Source organism: Giraffa tippelskirchi, chromosome 3 (genome assembly GCF_054371585.1).
Source record: "Giraffa tippelskirchi isolate mGirTip1 chromosome 3, T2T-mGirTip1v1.2.pri, whole genome shotgun sequence".
In the NCBI taxonomy this organism is placed as follows: Eukaryota; Metazoa; Chordata; class Mammalia; order Artiodactyla; family Giraffidae; genus Giraffa; species Giraffa tippelskirchi.
In genome coordinates this window covers 55,123,656-55,151,161 of record NC_137277.1, presented here as the reverse complement: position 1 = coordinate 55,151,161, position 27,506 = coordinate 55,123,656, and the positions used below count along the sequence as shown (strand labels likewise).

Genomic DNA, 27,506 nt, shown 5'->3' with positions numbered 1-27,506 from the left:
ATGGCACCCCACTCCAGTACTCTTGCCTGGAAAATCCCATGGACGGAGGAGCCTGGTGGGCTACAGTCCATGGGGTCGCTAAGAGTCGGACACGACTGAGCGACTTCACTTTCACTTTTCCCTTTCATGCACTGGAGAAGGAAATGGCAACCCACTCCAGTATGCTTGCCTGGAGAATCCTAGGGACAGCAGAGCCTGGTGGGCTGCCGTCTATGGGGTCGCACAGAGTCGGACACGACTGAAGCGACTTAGCAGCAGCAGCAGCAGCAGCCGTTTTGCAATTATCTGTTCCTGGTTCTGTTTTACAAATATTTGAAATTTACAAATAGCTCCCTTTTATTAATACAGTTACCAAGGCAATAGTATTGCTATTTATACAGTATGGTAATTAGCATCTCAATGCTTCCATCAACCTTTCTATATTCAGAAGTGATTATAAAATGTTTGCTAGATTTGCCTGTATTACTTTCATTAAGTGATGTTAAGTACTAGGAAAAGGTGAAATTTTCTTTATAAGGTATAGCTTTTTGGATAAACTGGGAGAAATCACCATTTAAGCACAAACCACGTAATCCTACATTCCCCTGAAAAACTGGGCTGAACTCTGTAGTAATAATGGTGCCTTTTCCCATCAGTCTCTAGTCCACTCTGTGGATACACGACTCAGTCGTCACATCAGGGAGCTTTGGTTCAGTGTCTTTTTCTAGCTGACAGGGCTTGTTAGATTGCTTTAATATTGTATTTTCTGTCCATTTCTCATAGGCTGTTTACTTATTTTATGGAACCAAAGACTGTTTAGTGCAAGAATGTAAAGATTTGAATAAAAAAGTTGAGGTAAGGTTTTAAACTTCTAGGTGGTCTCTGGATTATGAACTTTTTTAAAACAAAAATGCCGAATTTTCTATTAACGTATTTCGATAACACATATGAAGTATTTATTGTGTACCAGACACTTCTAAGTGCTTTATACACATTTTCCCACTAAATTTTCACCACAGTCTGTAAGGCAGATACTACTATATTCCCTTCACTCATGAAACTGTTTGAAATTAAATAACTTGCCCAGGTTCACAGAGTACCCAAGGATACAGGTAACCAGCATTTGAACCCAGGTTTATGTAACTCCAGAGTCTGTTTAACTCATACTGAACAGCGTCTGTTCATGCATGATGACCAGTGTGAAGCTCTGTGACGACAGTGCCTGAGTCATGGACTCTCAGAGGAAGATGAAGCCCAAAGTTTAATTCCTGTTATGGTTGTGATGTATCTCGCTTATGTGCCGCACAGCATGGCCAAAAAAAAGTAAGGAAAGAGCCAGAGAATAAACAGCTTAGAGAAAGAGTGGAAAATGAGCGGAGAGGGAGGAGCCTGACTGCACACTCAGCTTGGAGAGCTGCTGTGGTTAGACAGACTCTGAGCTCACAGCACAGGAGGAATGGTGAGATTGGCCATGAAGAATGTTCCCTTCTGCTTTATCATATTTCCTTTTTCCTGGACTTTGATTACTTGGGTAGAGTGAAGCATATAAGGTAGCACATTTTTTTGTCTAATCGTCTGTTTATACAAAAATTACTTGTGAAACCACCCATTAAATGCCAGGCACAGTTCTAGGTACTAGAGATACAGTGACAAATCTCTCATTGTCACTAAGTTTGCAGTCTGAAGAGAAGAAAGACATTTAAACCACATTGCAACATGGCATAAGAAATAATATAAGAAAAATATGCAGTCTTAGAGGAATAAATACACAGAAGAACTATACAAAAAAGATCTTAATGACCCAGATAACCACGATGGTGTGATCACTCATCTAGAGCCAGACATTCTGGAATGTGAATTCAAGTGGGCCTTACAGTGCATCACTGCGAACAAAATTAGTGGAGGTGATGGAATTCCAGTTGAACTTTTTCAAATCCTAAAAGATGATGCTGTGAAAATGCTGCACTCAATATACCAGCAAATTTGGAAAACTCAACAGTGGCCACAGGACTGGAAAAGGCCAGTTTTCATTCCAATCCCAAAGAAGGGCAATGGCAAAGAATGTTCAAACTGCCTCACAATTGCACTCATCTCACATGCTAGCAAAGTAATGCTTAAAATTCTCCAAGCCAGGCTTCAACAGTATGTGAACCGTGAACTTCCAGATGTTCAGGCTGGATTTAGAAAAGTCAGAGGAACTGGAGATCAAATTGCCAGCATCCATTGGATCATAGAAAAAGCAAGAGAGTTCCAGAAAAACATCTACTTCTGCTTTATTCTGCCAAAGCCTTTAACTGTGTGGATCACAACAAACTGGAAAATTCTGAAAGAGATGGGAACACCAAACCACATGACCTGCCTCCTGAGATATCTGTATGCAGGTCAAGAAGCAACAATTAGAACTGGACATGGAACAACAGACTGGTTCCAAATCAGGAAAGGAGTACATCAAGGCTGTATATTGTCACCCTGTTTATTTACCTTATATGCAGAATACATCATGCAAAATGCCAAACTGGATGAAGCACAAGCTGGAATCAAGATTCCTGGGAGAAATATCAATAGCCTCAGATATGCAGATGACACCCCACTTAAGGCAGAAAGTGAAGAAGAACTAAAGAGCCTCTTGATAAAAGTGAAGGAGGAGAGTGAAAAAGTTGGCTTAAAACTCAACATTCAGAAAACTAAGACCATGGCATCCTGTTCCATCACTTCATGGCAAATAGATGGGGAAACAGTGAGAGACTTTATTTTGGGGGGCTCCAAAATCACTGCAGATGGTGACTGCAGCCATGAAATTAAAAGACACTTGTTCCTTGGAAGAAAAGCTGGAACCAACCTAGACAGCATACTAAAAGCAGAGACATTACTTTGCCAACAAAGGTCCGTCTAGTCAAAGCTATGGTTTTTCCAGTAGTCATGTATGGATGTGAGAGTTGGACTGTAAAGAAAGCTGAGCGCTGAAGAGTTGATGCTTTTGAACTGTGGTGTTGGAGAAGACTCTTGAGAGTCCCTTGGACTGCAAGGAGATCCAACCAGTCCATCCTAAAGGAGATCAGTCCTGAATATTCATTGGAAGGACTGATGCTGAAGCTGAAACTCCAATCCTTTGGCCACCTGATGCGAAGAACTGACTCATTGGAAGAGACCCTGATGCTGGGAAAGATTGAAGGCAGGAGGAGAAGGGGACAACAGAGGATGAGATGGTTGGATGGCATCACCAACTCAATGGACATGAGTTTGAGCGAGCTGCAGGAGTTGGTGATGGACAGGGAAAGCTGGCGTGCTGCAGTCCATGGGGTCGCAAGCATTGGGCACGACTGAGCGACTGAATTGAACTGAACATAATGCACAGACTGGAAACTATCTAGGGAAAGTGACTCATAAGGAAGTCTTTCTGGTAGAAGTTACAAACTGTAATCTGCAAATTAAAACTTAGCTAAATGAAGGAGATAAAAATTTTTCTGAGCTAAGAACAACATGGGCAAAGGCCCAGAGGCAGGAGAGAACATAGCATATTTGAGTGTGTTCAAGCTGGAGTGTAGCTTGCAGGAGAGACAGTGGCAAGAGCTGAGGCTGGAGAACTAGGCAGAGGCCAAGGTCACAGAGAAACTGGTGACTTGTTAAGGCACTTGGAGTTCATCACGAATACTGAGTCAAGCCATTGAAGGGAGATAATCAGGGGATAAATGTCAGTCTAACCAGCCTTTGAGAGATGACTAAGAGGAGAGCAGAACTAGAGAAACGGTGGCTGCTGGACTAGGGTGCAGTCAGGAATGGTGGTGAGGGACGGAGACTTAGAGACAGCATCAGTTGTTTTTAGTGATTAATTGGTATGGACAGGGATCAAAGATAATTTCCAGGTTTCTAGTTAGGCAGTTGGGGGTGAGGACAGCTGGTGCTAACCTTGCCTGGGAAAGTAGATTGCAGAGAAGATGCTTAACTCAGCTTTGTGCATGGGAGTCTTAGGAGCCACAGTCAGTGGGAAATGTTTTGTGGGCAGTTGGATATATAGATCTAGCCCAGTTCACTTTCCTGCACCAGCAAAAAATAGAGCCATCAGCACAGAGATGGCAACTAGCAAGACAGAAGTGGCTCAGATTTCAATCCAGAGTATGTAGAGAAGAGAAGGGAGCCCAGTACATAGCTGTGTGAAATGCCTTCAGTGTGAGGCTGGGAGTGGAGCGCTCAGCAGTGGCAGAGGGACGCCCAGAGGAGTAGTCTGGTTCCCAGAAAGCAAAGGAAGAGAATATTTCAGGAAAAGAGGAAGGGGTTGGCAGTGTGCGATGCTATTAAAACAGCAAGTTAGATAAAGCCTGAAAAAATAATGGGATATAAGATAAAGGATATCTTTGATTTTAAAAAATTCACTGTTATGATTCATTTATTACAATAAACATTGAACAAATGAGAAAGGCTAGATTACCTGGAGTCTTCCTAGCAGCTCTCACACGTATGTGAAAGTGGATAGGATTCTGAGTGGCTGTGTCTGAAAGTAGTGTGCCCTAAAGTAACTTACTGCTTGTGTTTCTTTAAAGCTAGAGCTGGATGGTGAGCGAGTAGAACTGCCGAATTTGGAAGGCATTATCGTCCTGAATATCGGCTACTGGGGTGGTGGCTGCAGACTGTGGGAAGGGATGGGAGATGAGACTTACCCTCTAGCCAGGTACGTACATTTGCAAGTGGTTTTTTATGTCACTGGTTTCTTTAAAGCAGTCTGTTCTTTGTAGACTTTTAACGTTTTTACCACAGATACTCTTTTTTGTATACCTCATTAATATCAATAGTTAATAAGTTGATGGTCCACCTATGCTGCAAAGTAATTGTCCTATTGTGGCTGGATTTATTTTATTGCATCACATAATCCGTATTTCCTTTGTCCAATTTTAGGCATGATGATGGTTTATTGGAAGTCGTTGGAGTATATGGGTCTTTCCACTGTGCTCAGATTCAAGTGAAACTTGCGAATCCTTTTCGAATAGGACAAGCACATACAGTGCGAGTAGGTGAAATATTGCTACAGTGGACTAATTTGTCCCATTTTTAAGCCATTGAGGTTTAGAAGGTAATATACTATAGCTTTCCCTAAGCCAGCGTGTGGTTTACAACCCATGCTATTGGTCATCCTCTACCAAGGCTGAGTAGGATGGGGAAAAACAGGAAATATGGCCCTCAGTCCAGTTGAAGAAGTCAAGTGTTCAGTGAAAAAGAATCCCTTAAACAATTGAAGAATAAAATATATTCAGATTAATTTTCTAAGAGTGAAATGCTAAGAAATGTCCCTAAGAAGGGTTAAAGGACTCAAGACGTTATTAAGGAAGAGTTTTCTGAGCTTTTTGAGGACTAACTGTTTTCTCATTTTTACCCGTAATTCTAGCTGATCTTGAAGTGCTCGATGATGCCAATGCAGGTAGATGGGGAGCCGTGGGCCCAGGGGCCCTGCACTGTCACCATAACCCACAAGACACACGCACTGATGCTGTATTTCTCTGGAGAACAAACGGATGACGACGTCTCTAGTACTTCAGATCAAGAGGATACAAAGGAAACCGAATAGATGGAGGAGGACATGAGGACTTAGTGTAGAATCCTCGCAAACAACTAGATACCCATTCATCCAAAATAGAATTCTGTCAACTAGCTTAGTCTTCATTTCATCAATAGTAGAGTGGGTATACATTTATGTAAATAGCATTCCAAAAACAGCCAGACCTCTGGTTGTTTACAAACGCCTGGTCTTTTTGCAGCAAACACTTAGATCATACAGCACTAGCTAAAATTCACAGAACGTTCCACAAAGGTTCTATGTTTGAGGGTAGGCTCGCTGACACGTGTGCTCCCTCCCGTTCCTTATTCTTGAACCACACAGTTGATTGGATACATATATCCAGCAAGATGTGGGTGGAAAATCATTTCCATTTTAATGTTTAATGTGATGACACTGTAACATTTAAAAATGACTTGCTTTTTTGAAAGGAGATGGTTGGTGTCAAACCAGCATGGTTCATGCTGGGCATCATCCTGCAGCATACCTCTTAAGATTTCCTACAGCCCAGTAGCAAGTGGACACATAAATATCTATTTCCAGGAAACCCTAAAAGGAGAAATGTAAAAGGAAGGCAACACTCAGATTTTTTATTTTAAATTTTATTTTAGGGCCACTTTCAGTCTCCTGCTGTTGTTTGGTTAACTCTGTTAATGACCAAGTTGAGCTGAAATCCGCCATCTTGTTACACTCCAGTATAGCCTAAAGGGAACCACCTAGGCGGATGGTAAAAATCAACATTCAGTGCACTTTGCATTGAAAATTACAAGTTTCAGGACTTCCCTGGCATTCTAGTAGTTAAGACTCCATGCTTTCACTGCAGAGGGTATGGGGTTCAATCCCAGGTCAGGGAACTAAGATCCCACATGCCCAGTGGCAGTCAAAAAAAAAGTTGCAAGTTTCAAATTGGACTGTTCACCAACTTCTCTTTTAATTAAAAGACAGCGTCAACAATTCAAAAAAAATGTACTAAGGAAAATTTACCAGTCAGGTTAATTGCTCAAAACAAGTTCAGTATTGATTGATACATTTTAAAAATTTGGTGGTCTTGCAGTATTTTGAAATATAGAAGTATATCCAAAGTATTTAACAGAATTTTCCCTTGGGGAAATGGATATAGAATCCTCTGCTAAAATGTTTATATCATATTTATTTTAAAATGAGAGATATATTTTTTTTACTTATTTATTTTCTTCACTGTGGTATACCTGTGTTTAGTGTTTACAGTATGTTGCTTTATTTAATAAGTTAAATTGATCATAAATTCTGCTACTCACAGATACGTAGCCTAAGTAATAATTAAAACCCATAATTTAATTCTTCTGATAGATATCTTATCTGGATATGCTCATTCTTCAGAAATATTCCCAGGGTGCTCCTCTGCTGCTGCCCAACCTGCTCCCTCAGGTTCCACAGTGAGGCTGCCCCAGCGGGCCTCCAGCCTGGTACTTTTAGGACAGATGGCCCATTTGTGGATCTGGTGGTCTTTTATGCCATTAATCTCTGAAGAATTAGAATGTATCTTCCACCAAACACCATTAGCTCCCCTTAAAGATCTGTTACGAATCTGTCATCTATTACGAGTTGCCAGAAACTTACATTTCAGTCACCTTCAAGCCCAGGCCATGTTTTGAAGTAACAACTAAGTAATGTATACAATAGTAGTCAGTTACATTAGAATGCTTTTATTTTGCTTAATCTCTTCCAGATCTCATTGTGAGCAGCTAAATTCTAGTATTGTAAGATTTTGTGAGAAGATCTGTTTTCACCGTATTCACAGTAGTTACCTGTGGTGGTGGTGGGAGAGTCTGCAGATATTCTTTCATGGGCTGATCATGTTTTGAGTATAATGAGCTTCATTCTTTAATTCGTGATCAAAATTGTTACCAATATCACATTTTACAAATATACTGTTAGATTCACTTTGCTTTAGGCTGTATTTTATCTATAATTCATAGTGCTAATTATAGAATAATCAAAGTAAATAGTTAATAGGGGGTATCAGAATTAAAATAATCAAAATAACTATATAGTTTTTTTATTTTTAAAACTGTATTCTAGCTATAATGTTACATTGGATTTAGAACAGAGTCATATAAAACACCCTCATTTACTTAAAAACAAATTGGTCTTTTGTTTTCATAATCCACTGAAGTTTGACCTTCACGAAGTTTGTCTGTTAACCTTATTCACTCATTCAGACTTAATTTTTTTAGGAAAGTTATTTCAGAATATCATATCATAAAACATATTTTAGAAAAATTCTCTAACTTTTTAGGCACATTTACCCAGCATTTCAAATAAATGTATAGGCATGTACCTTGTTTTAAATAAATACAATTTATAAGATTCATGTTTGCAAGTTATATATTAGGGTAGCAATTGACAATTGCTGGGCAATAGCAGCCCACTCCAGTACTCTTGCCTGGAAAATCCCATGGACGGAGGAGCCTGGTAGGCTGCAGTCCATGGGGTCGCTGAGAGTCGGACACGACTGAGCGACTTCACTTTCACTTTTCCCTTTCATGCACTGGAGAAGGCAATGGCAACCCACTCCAGTATTCTTGCCTGGAGAATCCCAGGGACAGGGGAGCCTGGTGGGCTGCTGTCTGTGGGGTCGCACAGAGTCGGACACGACTGAAGCGACTTAGCAGCAGCAGCAGCAATTGACGACATTACCAGAGATTCCACACTTTACAAAAAATGATTTGCCATAGAATTTTTCTGTTCCATTTTAAACTATTCTGATTTTAAAAAAATAGTAACTTCTAAATCTTCAGGAAGAAATATGTGAAGAAAAGCTTGTATTCATGTCTGTTTCCAGATTTCTCCTTTTATTGTTCTAATACAGTTCCTAGCTCCTTGCAATCTTAGTAGCTTAAATACTGAATCCCTGGCAGCTCTTAGGGATCCCATAAGTAAATGATGAGAATTTTCAGTACTTTTTTTGTTTAATGGAAATCAAACTGACTTGTGTTGTAACATACAAATTGTCTAATGGTAAGATTACATGATCTTAAATGTGTTTTAGGTTTTCTGCAACTGTTAGCTGTGAACCCTTATATTGTAGCTAATAATGTTCATAAAATTTTATAGTCAAAATTATTTATTTTTATTTTTTTAGGATGTGTCAAAAATGTGTAGTATTTGCTTTTTGACATATGTTTGCCTACCTAGAGTTGGAAAATATACTGTGACTCAGAAATTGTAAACAGTCCTTTTTGCTGTAAAAATGAATACTACCAGCATGTCAAAAGAAAAATGGTGTGCATTTGTAATATAAAGTAAAATTGTATTTAATGTATATTATGGAATTTTAAATTTGCACTGACCAAAAAATTTAAAGGTGGTATTAATTTACAGATACATGTGGATCCGAATATGTAATTTGTACTTGTTCAGCCGAAAAGGTCAATAGAACGGGTGATGATTTTATGTGATTTTCCCTCAAACTGATAATACTGAAACAAGAACCAGCACTTTATATTCAGACATTTTTTAAAAAAAATTCTACCTAATTTGGGATAGGAACGTAGATAGAGGTAGATTTATTAAAAATTTCTAGAAATTTAAAAAGAAAAAATAATGTTACTCTATCTCAATCTGAATGAAGGTCTGTTCTCAGCAACAAGACAGAAGAGGTTGTTTTGGTTTTGCCTTTTAAAAGAATATCCTTGCCTTTCTCAAATTTTCCCTTGAAGGCTCATCTCCTGTTTCTCAGAATATACTCTGCAGGCTGTCTGTAGTATCAGAATCACCTGGGGAGCTGGTTGACAGTGTGGCTTCTTAAGCCCAGGAATCAGCCCTTGACTTCAGGAAGCAGGGTCTCTGGAGATACCAGACGTCTGCACCTCTGGTGCCTCTGATGCACACTGAAATGTTAAAGTTACTCATCTGTACCTCCTGTGTTCACCCAGGGCTTTTGCCCAATAGATACCATGCAGAAAATCTGAATTAATTGGATATTCTTAAATTGTTTTTCCTTTAAAGGAACTCTGAAAAATTTGTTCATATCCTATCCAAATTGATAAGCTGTATTACATAAAAGTTGGTAGCCCCAGGTTTTTCTGTGGAGCTGTGTGGGTTTGGGGCTGTGATCCGTGAAGTCTTGGAGGACAGGCAGTGCTTCGGGGGCCAGTGGAATGGACCCCTGGAGGGCCCCTGCTTTCTCCCCATGCTGGGGTGCTGCCTCAGATCAGATTTCAGTAGATAAAGCACTTCCTTTTTTCAAAAAAAAATTCCACTATTTTCTTTCAGAGTTTGGAAGCCATTATAATGACTGTCACCTGGTTAATTTTTCTACTGATTTTTACATTAAAAAGAGTATTTTGGATGTCTCGGTTGCTGCTTGGAATATGGCCACTTGGCTACTTCTCACATTTTGAAGGCATTTTGTTAAATAGTAAAGCACTGACTTAGCCTCTGTTTCTTGTACTTCTGATTTTAGTAAAGTATAGAAATGGTCGTGTATTTAATTCATTTTAGTTTTGTAAATACACACACATTTACTCTCATGGCCCTGATAGTCAAGTCAGTGCATGAGGCTCACAGGTTTCAAAAAGGTATATTCTAAGGTTCTGGAGAATCAAAAAATGTCACCCTCTGATATGGACATTCACAAAACTTAATGATTGAGGTTAGTCATCTACAGAAATGTCTGCAGAAAATGTCACCTAAAGGCTATAAATTTCAAGTGTACTGCTGATGGTAGACCTAGGACACTTCCTCAGTCTCTGCAAATGTCCCCCAAGCCACTTCACTGCTAAAGGGAAATGTCAAAGCAGAATGCACTTTACAGGAAGTTGCCATCTTGTGGTGCTTTTTGATGACTGACCCAAAATGTGGAAGAGAGCTGGAAAGTTAGGTTGCTTTCCTTGTTGCTCTAACATTGTCCAGGCAAAGGGACTTCCTGATCAGGTGAGGACCTGGGCTGTCTGAGCAAATTCCTGCAGTAAGGAAGGGCACTTGGTGTACCTGGGTGACGATGGCTCATGAGAACACTTGTTCTTAGTACTTCTGGGCTCTACCAGCACTCTTTGTCTCCAATTTGATCAACTTGAATGAGCCCAACAGATAAATTGAAACTGATTTTAATTCTGTTTTATGCAAGTTTAGAGTAGCCAGACCCTTAGCCCTGATCACTTGCAGGTGAACTGACTGAACTGGCTCTTGTGAACCCACAGTGTCAAGGACAAGCAGCTCAAGCAGCCAGCTGGTCCTGTGCACTTTCTGCCCCCTTGGCCTCCATGCTATGTCCCTATCACGAATTACCCTGTGTTAATTGCTTTCGTTGTGTTGGGTCTATAATGTGGTCAATGCTTGACAGAGAAATATGAATTAAAGCATTTGATGTTGAAGATGTTTGCTTGTTTTTTAATAAAATGTGAAGCACAGCATTTGAAAAGTATGATTCTGTGTTGTTTTTTGATACGATGAGAAAACAGCTTTGAGGTAGTTTCACAGAAGATGGCACTTGTACAGCAGGGCAGAGGTTACAGTGTGTGGCAAGTTCCGGGTCAGATCCGCTTGAATGGAAAAAAAGATACATACTTAACAGACTGACTCAGGGCAGAGTAGAGCAGTAAAGGAAGCCAAATAAATGAGGTGACTTCGTCTCATTTTCAGCTGATACGGGGAAGAAATAGAGAATTTATTTGCTATATCTAGGTTGAAAACACAGCCTCTGCCACTGTTTAACATTAGGCAAGTTACTTGTTCTGCCTGAGCCCCGCTGTGAAAGTGGGAGATAGGGCAACACAGAGGTTGCAGATTTAGCTGCCTAGAGGAAAGAGGCAGGTGATGAAGGTGAGGACTGTACAAATTAGGGCACCTGACCCCAGGGGAGCAGGCCCAGTGAGTGCAGAACTCATCTTTCTAGAAAAGGTAGAAGTGTGGGCTTTTTATATTAACCATAATTTTAAAATAATGGGTTGGCCAGGGACCTATTGTGTAGCACATAGAACTCTGCTCAATGTTACGTGGCAGCCTGGGTGGGAGGGAGGCTTGGGGGGAGAACGGATACAAGTATATGTATGGCTGGGTCCTTAGCTATTCACCTGAAACTATCACAACATTGTTCATTGGCTATATCCCAGTACAAAATAAAAAGTTAAAAAAATAATATGGGTTGGCAACTAATTACCTGTAGCCTCCCACTGACTTACACGATTGTAATAGGGGGAAAAGTGAAGGTATCATACACCTGGCAGAAATTTGCACTTCCTTCCATTTGAATTTTTTTAATTTTGCCTGCACCCCAACCAGGGATGGACTCTGGGGCCCCTGCACTGGAAATAAAGTCTTAACCACTGGACCACCAGGGAAGTCCCCATTTGAATTTTTATAAATCTTTATGGTTTAACAACAGTGATCTGGCTTTCATGTGACATTTTGTGGCAAATAACATTTTTTATTCATTTCATTAGAGGAAGAAGAGTCTACAGTTCAGCTGAAGCTGTCATCTTTACAAAAATTCCATTTTTACAATTTTCTTAAAACTCATTGCTCATTGGCCTTTTTTCTTAACAATGCCAATCATAACGCACATGTTCTGGATCAATGATTTTAAACATGAGTTCCGTTATACTTACATAAGGAACCCTCTCTGTTAAGAAAATAGCCCCCGACAATTCCATGTTTTCACCTTTTTTAATTAAATTTCGGCTGTATCATACAGCTTGTAGGATCTTGTTTCACAACCAAGGATTGAATCCAGGCCATGCAAGTGAAAGCATCAAGTCCAGACTGAAGCCGTGCTGCTCAGATTTGGACTTGAACCCACGTAGCCAGGATTAGGACCCAGCCAAAACCCTGATCGGGCCTTGAACCCATGGTCTTTTTTTTTTTTTTTTCCGGCTGTGTCAGGTCTTAATTGCAGCACGAGGGCTCTTGGTTGTGGTATCTGGGCTCCCTAGTTGTGCCTCTCAGCCTCAGCGGTTACAGCCCACAGGCTTAGCTGCCCCCGGCCTGTGGGAGCTCAGTTCCGCAACCAGGGTTCAAACCCACAGGCCCCTGCTTTGGATGGCAAATTCTTAACCACTGGACCACCAAGGAAGTCCCCTACAGTCTTTTAATTAGAAGCACATACCTGGTGTGATGGAACAACAGACTGGTTCCAAATTGGGAAGAGCAAGTCAGGGCTGTATATTGTCACCCTGCTTATTTAACTTATATGCAGAGTTAAATACATCATGTGAACTTCCAAACTGGATGAAGCACAAGCTGGAATCAAGATTGCCAGGAGAAATAGCAATAACCTCTGACAGGCAGATGACACCACCTTTGTGGCAGAAAGTGGAGAGGAACTAAAAAGCCTCTTGATGAAGTGGAAGAGGAGAGTGAAAAAGATGACATAAAACCCAACATTCGAAAAACAAAGATGCTGGCATCCAGTCCCATCACTTCATGACAAATAGATGGGGAACAATGGAAACAGTGAGAGACTTTATTTTGGGGGGCTCCAAAATCACTGCAGACGGTGACTGTAGCCATAAAATTAAAAGATGCTTGCTCCTTGAAAGAAAAGCAATGACCAATCTAGACAGCATATTAAAAAGCAGAGACATTACTTTACCAACAAAGGTCCATCTAGTCAAAGCTATGGTTTTTCCAGTAGTCATGTATGGATGTGAGAGTTGTACCATAAAGAAAGATGAGTGCCAAAGAACTGATGCTTTTGAACAGCAGTGTTGGAGAAGACTCTTGAGAGTCCCTTGGACAGCAAGGAGATCCAACCTAAAGGAAATCAGTCCTGAATATTCACTGGACTACAAGGAGATCCAACCAGTCCATCCTAAAGGAGATCAGTCCTGGGTGTTCATCGGAAGGGCTGATGTTGAAGCTGAAACTCCAATACTTTGGCCACCTCGTGCGAAGAGTTGACTCCTTGGAAAAGACCCTGATGCTGGGAAGGATTGGGGGCAGGAGGAGAAGGGGACGACAGAGGATGAGATGGCTGGATGGCATCACCAACTCAATGGACATGAGTTTGGGTAAACTCTGGGAGTTGGTGATGGACAGGGAGGCCTGGCGTGCTGCGGTTCATGGGGTCGCAAAGAGTCGGACACAACTGAGCGAGTGAACTGAACTGAACTGATGCTGAAGCTGAAGCTGAAGCTCCAATACTTTGGCTACCTGATGCAAAGAGCAGACCCATTGGAAAAGACTGAAGCTGAGAAAGATTCAAGGCAGGAGGAGAAGGGGACAACAGAGGATGAAATGGTTGGATGGCATCACTGACTCAATGGACATGAGTTTGAGCAAGCTCTGGGAATTGGTGAAGGACAGGGAAGCCTGGCGTGCTGCAGCCAATGGGGTCAAAAAGAGTTGCACATGACTGAGCAACTGAACTGACTGACCTGGTGTCTGGACTTACTGAAGCCCAGGTTTTTTTTGTGTCTCAGAGCAGTAGGAATTCAGCAAGAGGCAAAGTGACAGGCAAGAAGTAGGACTTCCATGGTGTTTCAGACAGTAAAGAATCTGCCTGCAATGCAGGAAACCCACATTCAGTCTCTAGGTCAGGAAGACCCCCTGGTGAAGAGAATGGCTATCCTTCCCTAGAGAATTCCATGGACAGAGGAGCCTGGCGGGCTACAGTCCATGGGGTCGCAAAGACTAACACTTTCAGGTTTATTAATATAGGATGCTTGTAAGAGATGCAAGTGGGCAGGTGATGGAGCTCTACCCCAAGGATCAAGTGGGCTACAATTTTACAATCAAAGGAAATTAGGGGAGGGGAAAGACCACCTTCTTCGAGGAGACATCAGGCTTACATCACTAACACTTCCTTCAAATTGGGCAGAAAAGTGTCTGACCCTATGAGGTCAAGATTATCATGTTGGTGAGTGTGTACTCAGTCGTGTCCAACTTTTTGAGACCCCCTGGACTGTAGCCCACCATGCTCCTCTGTCCATGGAATTTCCCACCCAAGAATACTGGAGTGGGTTGCCATTTCCTACTACAAGGAATCTTTCCAACCCGGAGGCTGAACCCATGTCTGTTGCGTCTCCTGCCTTGGCAGGTGGATTCGTTACCACTGGACTGACTGGGAACCCCCAACCATGGTGCTTATTAAATCAGAAGGGTGGTGACATTTTTCTTTCACCTAATGTCCTAGGGCATATCTTGTGCTTTTATTTATGGCTTTATAGTTAAGTAAGCCCACTTTGTTCCATGACGTTCTGATAGCTTTCTTGAGAGATCATTAATGTAGAATGGTCTTCCAAAGCTTCCTGGGTTTCTCTATCTATAGTCCCTTACTGGGACTTCTACAACTGTCTTTATAACTATCCTATTCTACCCTATCATAACCCCTGGACTGCCAGGGAACTCCTCACGTTTTGACTTCTGGAATTACATCTTGGGCACTTGAGCATCGTGCCACAGGCTTTTATTTACTCTTATCTCATAATCCACTATTTTGTGAGGTGGACATTATGAACTTCATTTTACAGATTGATAACTCAGGGCTGGATGTTAATCCCAGGTCCTCACCCCTGCTGCTTTTTCATCATCAACATCACAACTGACAGTATTAAAAAAGTTGAATATAGGGGCTTCCCTTTTGGCTCGGTTATAAAGAACTCTGCCTGCCAATTCAGGAGACGCGGGTTCAATCCCCGATCTAGGAAGATCCCACGTGCCACAGAATAGCTGAGCCCTTGCATCACCACTGTCGAGCCTGCGCTCTAGAGCCCAGTAGCTGTAACTGCTGAGCCCACGTTCAGCAACTCCTAAAGCCCGTGGGCTTAGAGCCTGTGCTCTGCAACAAGAGAAGCCACAGCAGTGAGAAGCCTGCACCCCACAACTAGAGAGTGACCCCTATTCTCTGCAACTGAGAGAAAGCCCTCATGTGTGAGGGCATTGAAGACCCAGCACAGCCAAAAAGTAATAAATATAATTACTTTTAAAAAGTTGAGTATAGGCAGATATACCATTGTGTTGGGGCTTCCCTTGTGGCTCAACTGGTAAAGAATCCGCCTGCAATGTGGGAGACCTGGGTTCGATCCCTGGGTTGGGAAGATCCACTGGAGAAGGAAATGGCTACCCACTCCAGTATTCTGGCCTGGAGAATTCCATGGGCTGTATAGTCCATGGGGTCACAAAGAGTCAGACACGACTGAGCGACTTTCACTTTCACCATTGTGCTTGACACAGTCCTCAAAGGGACTCCCCCAAACAAAGAAACAAGGATGATACACATGGAAGGAATTAAGAGATTTTTCAGGAGCTGAAAGGGCTGCACGTTGCTTATAGGTAGAAATTTAATTTGTGGGAACTAGAAAATAAAAATTTTTTATTACCTGTGAGTAGACAGAGGTAAATTCATGTATAAGAAATATGTGTACACTGAGCTTCTTGAGGACAGGTTGCTCACCCTGGTCATCTTTGCATTCAAACTGATGAATATTTTCATGTCTTTGTGAAAATTCTATGAATTACGGAATACTTACTCAGAGTCCAGTTTCCAACACAGGTGGGTACCCAGCAGTATTTGAACAGACGAAGCTGCTGGGGGGCTGCACTCAGGAACCCAGGCAAACTGCAGTGCTGTGCGCTCGCGGAGCCTGTGTGCGCCTGCGGAGCCTGTGTGCGCCCGCGGAGCCTGTGTGCGCCCGCGGAGCCTGTGTGCGCTTCTGGAGCATGGCTGCATATATCTCAGGCTCCATTCTCTGGGAAATGCTCCAGCCAAAGCTCTGCCAAGGACCATGAGCAGGAACAGAGTGGGTACCCCAAATATGCCACTTTGGCATGAGTTTGAGTTTGGGCTAACAGTAGTCAAAAAGCCAGTAGATTCAGGAAAATCTCTTTGCTTTTCCTGTGCATGCATGCTAAGTCACGTCAGTCGTGTCCAACTCTTCATGACACTATGGACTGCAGCCCACCAGGCTCCTCTGTCCACAATATTTTTTCAAGCAAGAATACTGGAGCGGGTTGCTATTTCCTCCTCCAGGGGATCTTCCCAACCCAGGGATCAAACTCACATCTCTTATGTCTCCTTTGCTGGCAGGTTCTTTACCACTAGCACCACCTGGGAAGCCCTTACATCCTCCGCAGTTGCCTAAATTTACGTTGGAAAGGAGCCGGTACCAAAAAGAGAGCTACTACCAGATATACCTTATTACCTAAGAAACTTACCAGCATAACAGGACATTTGTTTTTCAAGCATCTCCTCTGCCTTCCTACAAATGGCCTACCTCCCCTTTGTACCCTCAGACCCCTACCTCTTCCCTTAGCTCAGGATGTTACAGAAGCTTCAATCACCTGACTGTCCTTTGGGACTTCATATCTTTACTTGGCCCCATATGTACATAATTTTGTGTGTTTTTCTGTTAATCTGTCTTTTATCAATTTAGTTATTAGACCAGCTGAAGAGTCAAGAGGGAAAAATATTCCCACTGCTACAGCCATGTTTAGACATGTGACAATTCCTCCCTTGCAGTTGATTGGACCCAGGAAGCCCATCCACCAACCAGCAAGCAATCAGATTTTCCACTGGGCTTCATTTTCACAAAATGCTTTTGTAACCTTTATTTTTAAAAGAATTTTATTTTATTTACTTATCTTTGGCTGCACTGGGTCTTCATTGCTTTGCTTGGGCTTTCTCTAGTTGCAGCAAGCGGGAGCTCCTCTCGGTGGTGGTGCTCAGGCCTCTCACTGTGGTGGCTTCTCCCGGTGCAGAGCACGGGTTCTAGGTGTGTGGATATACTACGTGGGCTCTGTAGTCGTGACGCTTGAGCTTAACGTGAAACCTTCCTGGGCCAGGGATCAAACCCGTGTGCCCTACATTGACAGGAGGATTCATAACCACTGAACCACTAGGGAAGTCCCTTTTGTAACCTTTAAATCTGTCCTCCTCAAAGTTTGACCCACAGACTATTTTAGACTATTTTCTTTCAATCCACCAGGAAATAAGTGCAGAAACTGAGAGTAAGAGTTTGAATTTGTATAGCTATTTTGACAGCTGGCTATTGGATCTAATCCTAATAAAAATGTGTCTTTTATTGTGTATGCCTCTTTATGTCATTTTTCTCTTTTTTATAGTTTATAAAAATATTGATACATGATGCTGTTGATCTAAAACTAGACTACCAGGTAGTTCTCCAGCAAAAATATATTTATACACAATCAGTAGAGAATTGCAACTCAAGGTCTACAACCATGAGGAAGGCAAGGAACACACTTTTATTGAGGGGGAGGAAGTTGGGAGGGCTGTAGTCAACACAGACTCCACCGCTTTTTAAAGGCTGAATCCTCACTACTAGTGGTTTAAGAAGCACTGTTTTAAATAACTTGCTTTCTTCCTTTGGGAAAGGAGGGACCGAGCTGCAGTCAGTTCCTGTTCCTTAGAAAAAAATTGGCTCTAACATAATGCAAGAGGCTTGCTTTAATTTGGTAAGAGCAGCAGTGAGCTTTAGGATCTGACACCAAAGATTGTGAATATGATTCAGGTAATGGCAATAGACTCTGGACCAATGAAACACCCAGACAACAGGGGGAAGAGATAAGACTAGTAAGAACCTGTTATTTGAAGAGTGGTAAGAAAGTAAGTGAACTGGAATGTATTAACTAAGAACTATATGGTCTGGATTTAAGTAGCATAATAACTTACATTTGTAAAGCATTTGATCATTTATAATGCAATTTTATATGAAGTATTTTCTTTATTCCTCACAAAACCCAATTGACAAGGCAGAGAAGATAATAACTTCAATTTTCTAAGTGAGTCAGTTCAGTTCAGTTCAGTCGCTCAGTCATGTCCGACTCGTTGCAACCCCATGAATTGCAGCATGCCAGGCCTCTCTGTCCATCACCAACTCCCGGAGTCCACCCAAACCCATGTCCATCGAGTTGGTGATGCCATCCAACCATCTCATCCTCTGTCGTCCCCTTCTCCTCCTGCCCCCAATCCTACCCAGCATTAGGGTCTTTTCCAATGTGTCAACTCTTCGCATGAGGTGGCCAAAGTATTGGAGTTTCAGCTTCAACATCAGTCCTTCCAATGAACACCCAGGATTGATCTCCTTTAGGATGGATTGATTGGATCTCCTTGCAGTCCAAGGGACTCTCAAGAGTCTTCTCCAACACCACAGTTCAAAAGCATCAATTCTGCGGCGCTCAGCTCTCCTCACCGTCCAACTCGCACATCCATACATGACCACTGGAAAAACCATAGCCTTGACTAGACGGACCTTTGTTGGCAAAGTAATGTCTCTGCTTTTAAATATGCTATCTAGGTTGGCCATAACCTTCCTTCCAAGGAGTAAGCGTCTTTTAATTTCATGGCTGCAATCACCATCTGCAGTGATTTTGGAGCCCCCCAAAATAAAGTCTGACACTGTTTCCACTGTTTCCCCATCTATTTCCCATGAAGTGATGGGACCAGGTGCCATGATCTTAGTTTTCTGAACGTTGAGCTTTAAGCCAACTTTTTCACTCTCCTCTTTCACCTTCATCAAGAGGCTCTTTAGCTCTTCTTCACTTTCTGCCATAAGGGTGGTGTTATCTGCATATCTGAGGTTATTTATATTTCTCCCGGCAATCTTGATTCCAGCTTGTGTTTCTTCCAGCCCAGCATTTCTCATGATGTACTCTGCATATAAGTTAAATAAGCAGGGTGACAATATACAGCCTTGACGTACTCCTTTTCCTATCTGAGTGAGTAAGCTGCTCAAAATCCTTCAAGTTAGGCTTTAGCAGTTTGTGAACCGGGGAACTTCCAGATGTACAAGCTGGATTTAGAAGAGGCAGAGGAACCAGAGATCAAATTGACAACACCCATTGGATCATAGTAAAAGCTAGAGAATTCCAGAAAAACATGTACTTCTGCTTCATTGACTATGCTAAAACCTTTGACTGTGTGGATCACAACAAACTGTGGAAAATTCTTAAAGAGATGGGAATAACAGACCACCTTACCTGCCTCCTGAGAAGCTTGTATGCAGGTCAAGAAGCAACAGTTAGAACCAAAGATAGAACAATGGACTGGTTCAAAACCGAGAAAGGAGTACAGCAAGGCTGTATATTGTTACCCTATTTATTTAACATACATGCAGAGTACATCATGCGAAATGCCTGGTTGGATGAATCACAAGCTGGAATGAAGATTGCAGGGAGAAATATCAACAGCCTCAGATATGGAGATGATATCACCCTAACAGCAGAAAGTGAAAAGAAACTAAAGAGACTCTGGATGAGGGCAAAGGAGAAGAGTGAAAAAGCTGGCCTAAAACTCAACATTTAAAAAACTAAGATCATGGCATCTGGTCCCATCATGTCATGGCAAACAGATGGGGAAAAAGTAGAAGCAGTGACTGATCTTATTTTCTTGGGCTCCAAAATCACCGTGAACAGAGACAGCAGCCATGAAATTAAGACACTAGCTCCATGCGAGAAAAGCTATGACAAACTTAGACAGTGTATTAAAAACCAGAGATATCACTTTGCTGACAAAGGTCCGTCTCATCAAAGCTATGGTTTTTCAAAGGCTGAGCGCCAAAGAATTGATGCCTTTGAAACGTGATCCTGGAGAAGACTCTTGAGAGTCCCTTGGACTCTCAAGGAAATAAACTTGAGAGTTGATTAAAGGAAATCAACCCTGAATACTCATTGGAAGGACTAATGCTGAAACTGAAGCTCCAATACTTTGGCCACCTAATGCAAAGAGCTGACTCACTGGAAAAGACCCCGAGGCTGGGAAAGATTGAAGGAAAAAGAAGAGGGTGGCAGAGGATGAGATAGTTAGATAACATCACTGACTCAATGGACATGAATGTGAGCAAACTCCAGGAGATAGCAAAGGACAGGGAATCAATCAATGGGGTAGCAAAGAGTCAGACACAACTTAGTGACTGAACAACAACAAAGTACACTCACAAACATTATGCAATTATCACCACTACTCATCTCCAGAATCTTTTCATCACTCCAAACAAAAACTCCAAACCCATGAAACAATAGCTCCCTATTTCTCACTTCTTCCAGTATCTGGTCAACTCTGTTCTGCTTTCTGTCTCTATGAACGTGCCTATTCTAAGTACTTCATTGAAGTGGAATCCATACACTATTTGTCCTTTTGTGCTGGCTTGTTTTTACTTGACACAATGTTTTCAAGGTTCTAAGATGAACCTGTCTTCTCATCCATAAAAAGATAGAGAATGGAACCTACTTCACAGGGCTGCTTGAAGGGTTTAATCAGATAATACACGTTATGATGTACAAACTTCTTGCCTCTCCTCCCATCAAAAAGTGAAATCGAATTCCACTTACATGGTCTGACCTAAGTGACCTGCTTCCACGGAAGAGAAAGCAGCTGAAATGGGGCATAAAAGGTGATATGACTTTTGCCTGGTTGTTGAGACATTTGCCCTTGGAACTCAGCCCTTTTTTCAGTTCTAAACAGAGAAAATCCACCTGCTGCCAGGAAAGGTCCCCTAGCATTAACTGTCGGATGTTGTGAGTGAGTCAGCCTGAAGACAATTATAGCCCAGCCTTCAAGCCACCACCGCAGATGCCAAGTGAAGCAGAAGTGAGCTGTTTCAACCAAACCTTATGCAAGTCACAGAGTCAAGAGCAAAACTGGTATTGTTTTCATCTCTAAGTTTTTGTGCTTTTACATAGCAGTAGATAACCAGGACACATGTGCAGCTGACAGCTGTTGATCCCATTTCCCTTTTTCATCTTTGTGCCCCAAAGAATAACCAAGTACGCAGAGAAGGTGATCCCACTCCAACTCAGGGATAACCAACATGGAATCCCATTCTCTTGTCAGCTGTAGGTGGACATATGTCCCAGTTCTGGCCAATCAATCTTAAGGGGGAGATCTGCTTCTAGAAAAGACTCCCTGGCTCTTAAAAAGAGATAGAGAGAGAAAGAGATGGTGGGATGCCTGCAACCACTGCAGTCATTTTCTAACCAGGAAGTTAGCAAAACTGAGGACAAAGCTAACAGGGCAAGAATGGCAAGACCACTGAGAAAGTAGAAAGACCCAATGACTACAATATTAAGGCACTGATTCAGCCAATCCTGGAATTTCCCTTCCTTAGGATAATTTGGTATGTAAGATGAAAATGTTTCCTTTTTTTTATTTTTTTGAAGGATAATTGCTTTACAGAATTTTGTTTTTTTCTGTCAAACCTCAACATGAATCAGCCATAGGTATACATATATCCCCTCCCTTTTGAACCTCCCTCCCATCTCCCTCCCCACCCCACCCCTCTAGGTTGATACAGAGCCCTTGTTTGTTTCTGAGCCATACAGCAAATTCCCACTGGCTATCTGTTTTACATACGGTAATGTAAGTTTCCATGTTACTCCTCCATACATCTCACCCTCTCCTCCTCTCTCCCCATGTCCATAAGTCTATTCTCTATGTCTGTTTCTCCACTGTTGCCCTGTAAATTCTTCAGTACCATTTTTCTAAGATGCCGTTATATGTGCGTTAGAACACGATATTTATCTTTCTCTTTCTGACTCACTTCACTCTGTATAATAGATTCTAGGTTCATCCACCTCATCAGAACTGACTCAAATGTGTTCCTTTTTATGGCTGAGTAATATTCTATTGTGTATATGTACCACTGCTTCTTTATCCATTCATCTGTCCACGGACATCTAGGTTGTTTCCATGTTCTAGCTATTGTAAATAGTCCTGCAATGAACAATAGAATACATGTGTCTTTTTCAATTTTGGTTTCCTCAGGGTATATGCCTAGGAGTGGGATTGCTGGGTCATATGGTGGTTTTATTCCTAGTTTTTTAAGGACTTTCCATACTGTCTTTTATATGGCTGTATCAATTTACATTCCCATCAACAGTGCAAGAGCATTCCCTTTTCTCCACACCCTCCAGCATTTATTGTTTGTAGACTTTTTGATGATGGCCATTCTGACCTGTGTGAGGTGATACCTCATTGAGGTTTTGATTTGCATTTCTCTAATAATGAGTGATGTTGAGCATCTTTTCATGTGTTTGTTAGCCATCTGTATGTCTTCTTTGGAGAAATGTCTGCTTAGGTCTTTTTCCCACTTTTTGATTGGGTTGTTTGTTTTTCTGGCACTGAGTTGTATGAGCTGCATGTATATTTTGGAAATTAATCCTTTGTCAGTTGTTTCATTTGCTATTACTTTCTCCCATTCTGAGGGTTGTCTTTTCACTTTACTTACAGTTTCCTTTGCTGTGCAAAAGCTTTTAAGTTTAATCAGATCCCATTTGTTCACTTTGCTTTTATTTCCATTACTCTAGGAGGTGAGTCATAGAGGCTCTTGCTTTGATTTACATCATCAAGTGTTCTGCCTATGTTTTCCTCTAAGAGTTTGATAGTTTCTGGTCTTATGTTTAGATCTTTAATCTATTTTGAGTTTATCTTTGTGTATCATGTTAGGAAGTGTTCTAATTTCATTCTTTTACATGTAGCTGTCCAGTTTTCCCAGCACCATTTATTGAAGAGGCTGTCTTTGCCCCACTGTATATTCTTTTCTCCTTTGTCAAAAATAAGGTACCCATAGGCACATGGGTTTATTTCTGGGCTTTCTATCTTGTTCCGTTGGTCTATATTTCTGTTTCTGTGCCAGTACCATACTGTCTTGATGACTGCCGCTCTGTAGTATAATCTGAAATCAGGAAGGTTGATTCCTCCAGCTCCATTCTTCTTTCTCAAGACTGCTTTGGCTATTTGGGGTCTTTTGTGTTTCCATATGAATTGTGAAGTTTTTTGTTCTAATTCTGTGAAAAATGCCATTGGTAATTTGATAGGGATCGCATTGAATCTGTAGATTGCATTTGGTAGTATAGTCATTTTCACAATAGATTCTTCCTACCCAGGAACATGGTATATCTCTCCAAGTCGTCTTTGATTTCTTTCATTAGTGTCTTAAAATTTTTTGTCTCCTTAGGTAAGTTTATTCCTAGATATTTAATTCTTTTTTGTTGCAATGGTGAATGGGATTGATTTCTTAATTTCTCTTTCTGATTTTTCATTGTTAGTATGTAGAAATGCGAGTGATTTCTGTGTATTGATTTTGTGTCCTGCAATTTTGCTAAATTCACTGATTAGCTCTAGTAATTTTTTGATACTATCTTTATGGTTTTCTATGTAAAGTATCATGTCATCTTCAAACAGTGAGAGGTTTACTTCTTCTTTTCCGATCTGGATTTCTTTTATTTCTTTTTCTTCTCTAATTGCTGGAGCTAGGACTTCCAGAACTATGCTGAATAATACTGGTAAAAGTGGACACTCTTGCCTTGTTCCTGATCTTAGGGGGAATGCTTTCAGTTTTTCATCACTGAGAACAATCTTTGCTGTAGACTTATCATATATGGCCTTTACTATGTTAAGGTAGGTTTCTTCTATGCCCATTTTTTAAAAAATAAATTTATTTATTTTAGTTGGGGGCTAATTACTTTACAATATTGTAGTGGTTTTTGCCATACATTGACATGAATCAGCCATGGGTTTACATGTGTTCCCTATCCTGAACCCCCCTCCCACCTCCCTCCCCATCCCATCCCTCTGGGTCATCCCATTGCCCCGGCCCTGAGCCCTTGTCTCATGCATCGAACATGGAATGGTGTTCTGTTTCACATATGATAATATACATGTTTCAATGCTATTGTCCCAGAAAGTCCCACCCTCACCTTCTCCCTCAGAGTCCATAAGACTGTTCTATGCATCTGTGTCTCTTATTCTGTCTTGCATATAGGGTTATCATTACCATCTTTCAAATTCCATATATATGCATTAGTATACTGTGTTGGTGTTTTTCTTTCTGGCTTACTTCACTCTGTATAATGGTATGCCCATTTTTTAACGAATTTTAATCATAAATGGGTGCTGAATTTCATCAAAGGCTTTTTCTGCATCTATTGAGATAATCATATGGTTTTTATCTTTCAATTTTTTAATATGGTGTATCACATTAATTAATTTGCATATATTGAAGAATCCTTGTCTTCCTGGAACAAACCCAACTTGATCATTGTGTATGAGCTTTTTGATGTCTTGCTGAATTCAGTCTGCTAACAATTTGTTGAGGATTTTTTGCATCTATGTTCATCAGTGATATTGGCCTGTAGTTTTCATTTTTTGTGTTGTCTTTGGTTTTGGTATCAGGGTGATGGTGGCCTTGCAGAATGAGTTTGGAAGTGTTCCTTCCTCTGCAATTTTCTGGAAGAGTTTTAGGATAGGCATTGCTACTGCTAAGTCGCTTCAGTCATGTCCAACTCTGTGCGACCCCATAGACAGCAGCCCACCAGGCTCCCCCGTCCCTCGGATGCTCCAGGCAAGAACACTGGAGTGGGTTGCCATTTCCTTCTCCAATGCATGAAAGGGAAAGGGAAAGTGAAGTCGCTCAGTCGTGTCTGACTCTAGCGACCCTATGAACTGCAGCCTACCAGGCTCCTCCATCCATGGGATTTTCCAGGCAAGGATAGGCATTAGCTCTTCTCTAAATGTTTGATAGAATTCTCCTGTGAAGCCATCTGGTCCTGGGCTTTTGTTTTTCAGGAGATTTTTGATCACAGCTTCAATTTCAGTGCTTGTAATTGGGTTGTTCATAATTTCTATTTCTTCCTGGTTCAGTCTTGAAAGATTGAACTTTTCTAAGAATCTGTCCATTTCTTCCAGGTCATCCATTTTATTGCCATATAGTTGTTCATAATAGTCTCTTATAATCCTTCATATTTCTGCATTGTCTGTTGTAACCTCTCCTTTTTCATTTCTAATTTTGTTGATTTGATTCTTCTTTTTTCCTTGATGAGACTGGCTAAAAGTTTGTCAATTTTGTTCATCTTTTCAAAGAACCAGCTTTCAGTTTTATTAATCTCTACCACTGTTTCTTTCATTTCTTTTTCATAATATTTCTGCTCGGATCTTATGATTTCTTTCCTTCTACTAATTTTGGGGGTTTTTTTGTTCTCTTTTTCCCAGTTGTTTCAGGTGTAAAGTTAGGTTGTCTATTTGATGTTTTTCTTGTTTCTTAAGGTAGGATTGTATTGCTATAAACTTCCCTCTTAGAACTGCTTTTGTTGCACCCCATAGGTTTTGACTTGTTGTGTTTTCATTGTAATTTATTTCTAAAAATTTTTGATTTCCCTTTTGATTTCTTCAGTAACTTGTTGGTTATTTAGAAACGTGTTGTTGAATCTCCATGTGTTTGTGTTTCTTACAGCTTTTTACTTGTAATTGATATCTAGTCTCATAGTGTTGTGGTCAGAGAAGATGCTTGATACAATTTCAATTTTCTTAAATTTAATGAGGTTGATTTGTGACCCAAGATGCAGTCTGTCCTGGAGAATGCTCCACGTGCACTTGAGAAGAAGGTGTATTCTTCTGCATTTGGATGGAATGTCCTGAAGATATCAATGAGATCCATCTCATTTAATGTATTTAAGACTTGTGTTTCCTTATTAATTTTGTTTTGATGATCTGTCCTTTGGTGTGAGTAGGGTGTTAAAGTCTCCTACTATTATTGTGTTACTGTCAATTTCTAGTTTTATGTCTGTTAGTGTTTGTCTTATGTATTGAGGTGCTCCTATGTTGGGTGCATAGATATTTACAATGTTATGTCTTCCTCTTAAATTGATCCCTTGATCATTATGTAGTGTCCTTCCTTATCTCTTGTAATCTTCTTTATCTTAAGGTCTATTTTGTCTGATATGAGGACTGCTACTCCAGCTTTCTTTTGCTTCCCATTTGCATGGAATATATTTTTCCATCCTCTCAGTCTACATGTGTCTTTAGGTCTGAAGTTTCTTGTAGACAGCATATATATGGGTCTTGTTTATGTATCCATTCAGTGAGTCTGTGTCTTTTGGTTGGAGCATATAATCCATTTACATTTAAAGTAATTATTGATATATATGTTCCTATTGCCATTTTCTTAATTGTTTGGGGTTGATTTTGTAGTGCTTTTCTCTTCTCTTGTATTTCTTGACTATATAAGTCCATTTAACATTTGTTGTAAAGCTGGTTTGGTGGTGCTGAATTCTCTTAACTTTTGCTTGTCTGAAAAGCTTTTTATTTCTCCATCAATTTTGAATGAGATCCTTGCTGGGTACAGTAATCTTGGTTGTAGATTTTTCCCTTTCAGTACTTTAAATATATCCTGCCATTCTCTTCTGGCCTGCAGAGTTTCTGCTGAAAGATCAGCTGTTAAATGTAGGGAGTTTCCCTTGTATGTTACTTGTAGCTTCTCCCTTGCTGCTTTTAATATTCTTTCTTTGTGCTTAGTCTTTGTTACATTGATTAGTATGTGTTTTGGCATGTTTCTCCTTAGGTTCATCCTGTATGGGACTGTTTGTGCCTCTTGGACCTGACTATTTCCTTTTCCATGTTGGGGACATTTTCAACTACAATCTCTTCAAAAATTTTCTCATACCTTTTTTCTCTTCTTCTGAGACCCATATAATTTGAATGTTGGTGCGTTTGATATCGTACCAGAGCTTTCTGAGACTATCCTCAGCTCAGTTCTTCTCATTCTTTTTACTTTATTCTGCTCTTCAGAAGTTATTTCCACCATTTTATCTTTCAGTTCACTGATTGGTTCTTCTGCTTCAGATATTCTGCTATTGATTCCTTCTGAGTATTATCTTTTAAGACTATTTTTAATTTCAGTAATTGTGTTGTTTGTCTCTGTGTGTTTATTATTTAATTCTTCTAGGTCTATGTCAATTGATTTTTGCATTTTCTCCACTTTTTTCTCAAGGTTTTTGATCATCTTTACTATCATGATTCTGAATTCTTTTTCAGGTAGTTTGCTTATTTCCTCTTCATTTATTTGGACTTTTGTGTTTCTAGTTTGTTCCTTCATTTGTGTAGTATTTCTCTGCCTTTTCATTATTTTTTTTTTAACTTATTGTGTTTGAGGTCTCCTTTTCCCAGGTTTCAAGGTTGAATGTTTTCTTTCTTCAGGTTTCTGCTGTCCTAAGGTTGGTTCGGTGGTTTGTGTAAGCTTCCTATAGGATGAGATTTGTGCTGAGTTTTTGT

The 27,506-nt window shown here is 40.7% G+C and overlaps 1 protein-coding gene across 3 annotated transcripts in view; it reads left to right on the top strand.

Annotated features, from left to right (window-relative positions):
* DGKE (diacylglycerol kinase epsilon) overlaps positions 1 to 10,928 on the top strand; it is a 29,756-nt gene extending 18,828 nt beyond the window's left edge. For 2 of the 3 annotated variants that reach the window (XM_081582647.1, XM_081582645.1), the window contains 4 exons: positions 763 to 834; positions 4,518 to 4,645; positions 4,870 to 4,981; positions 5,357 to 10,928. In XM_081582647.1, coding sequence (XP_081438773.1) covers positions 763 to 834; positions 4,518 to 4,645; positions 4,870 to 4,981; positions 5,357 to 5,536 — 492 coding nt within the window. In that variant the 3' untranslated portion in view covers positions 5,537 to 10,928. Of the gene's footprint in view, positions 1 to 762; positions 835 to 4,517; positions 4,646 to 4,869; positions 4,986 to 5,356 lie in introns of all 3 variants that reach the window. The other variant, XM_081582646.1, reaches the window with a different exon arrangement.
* Positions 10,929 to 27,506: the final 16,578 nt, after the last annotated feature.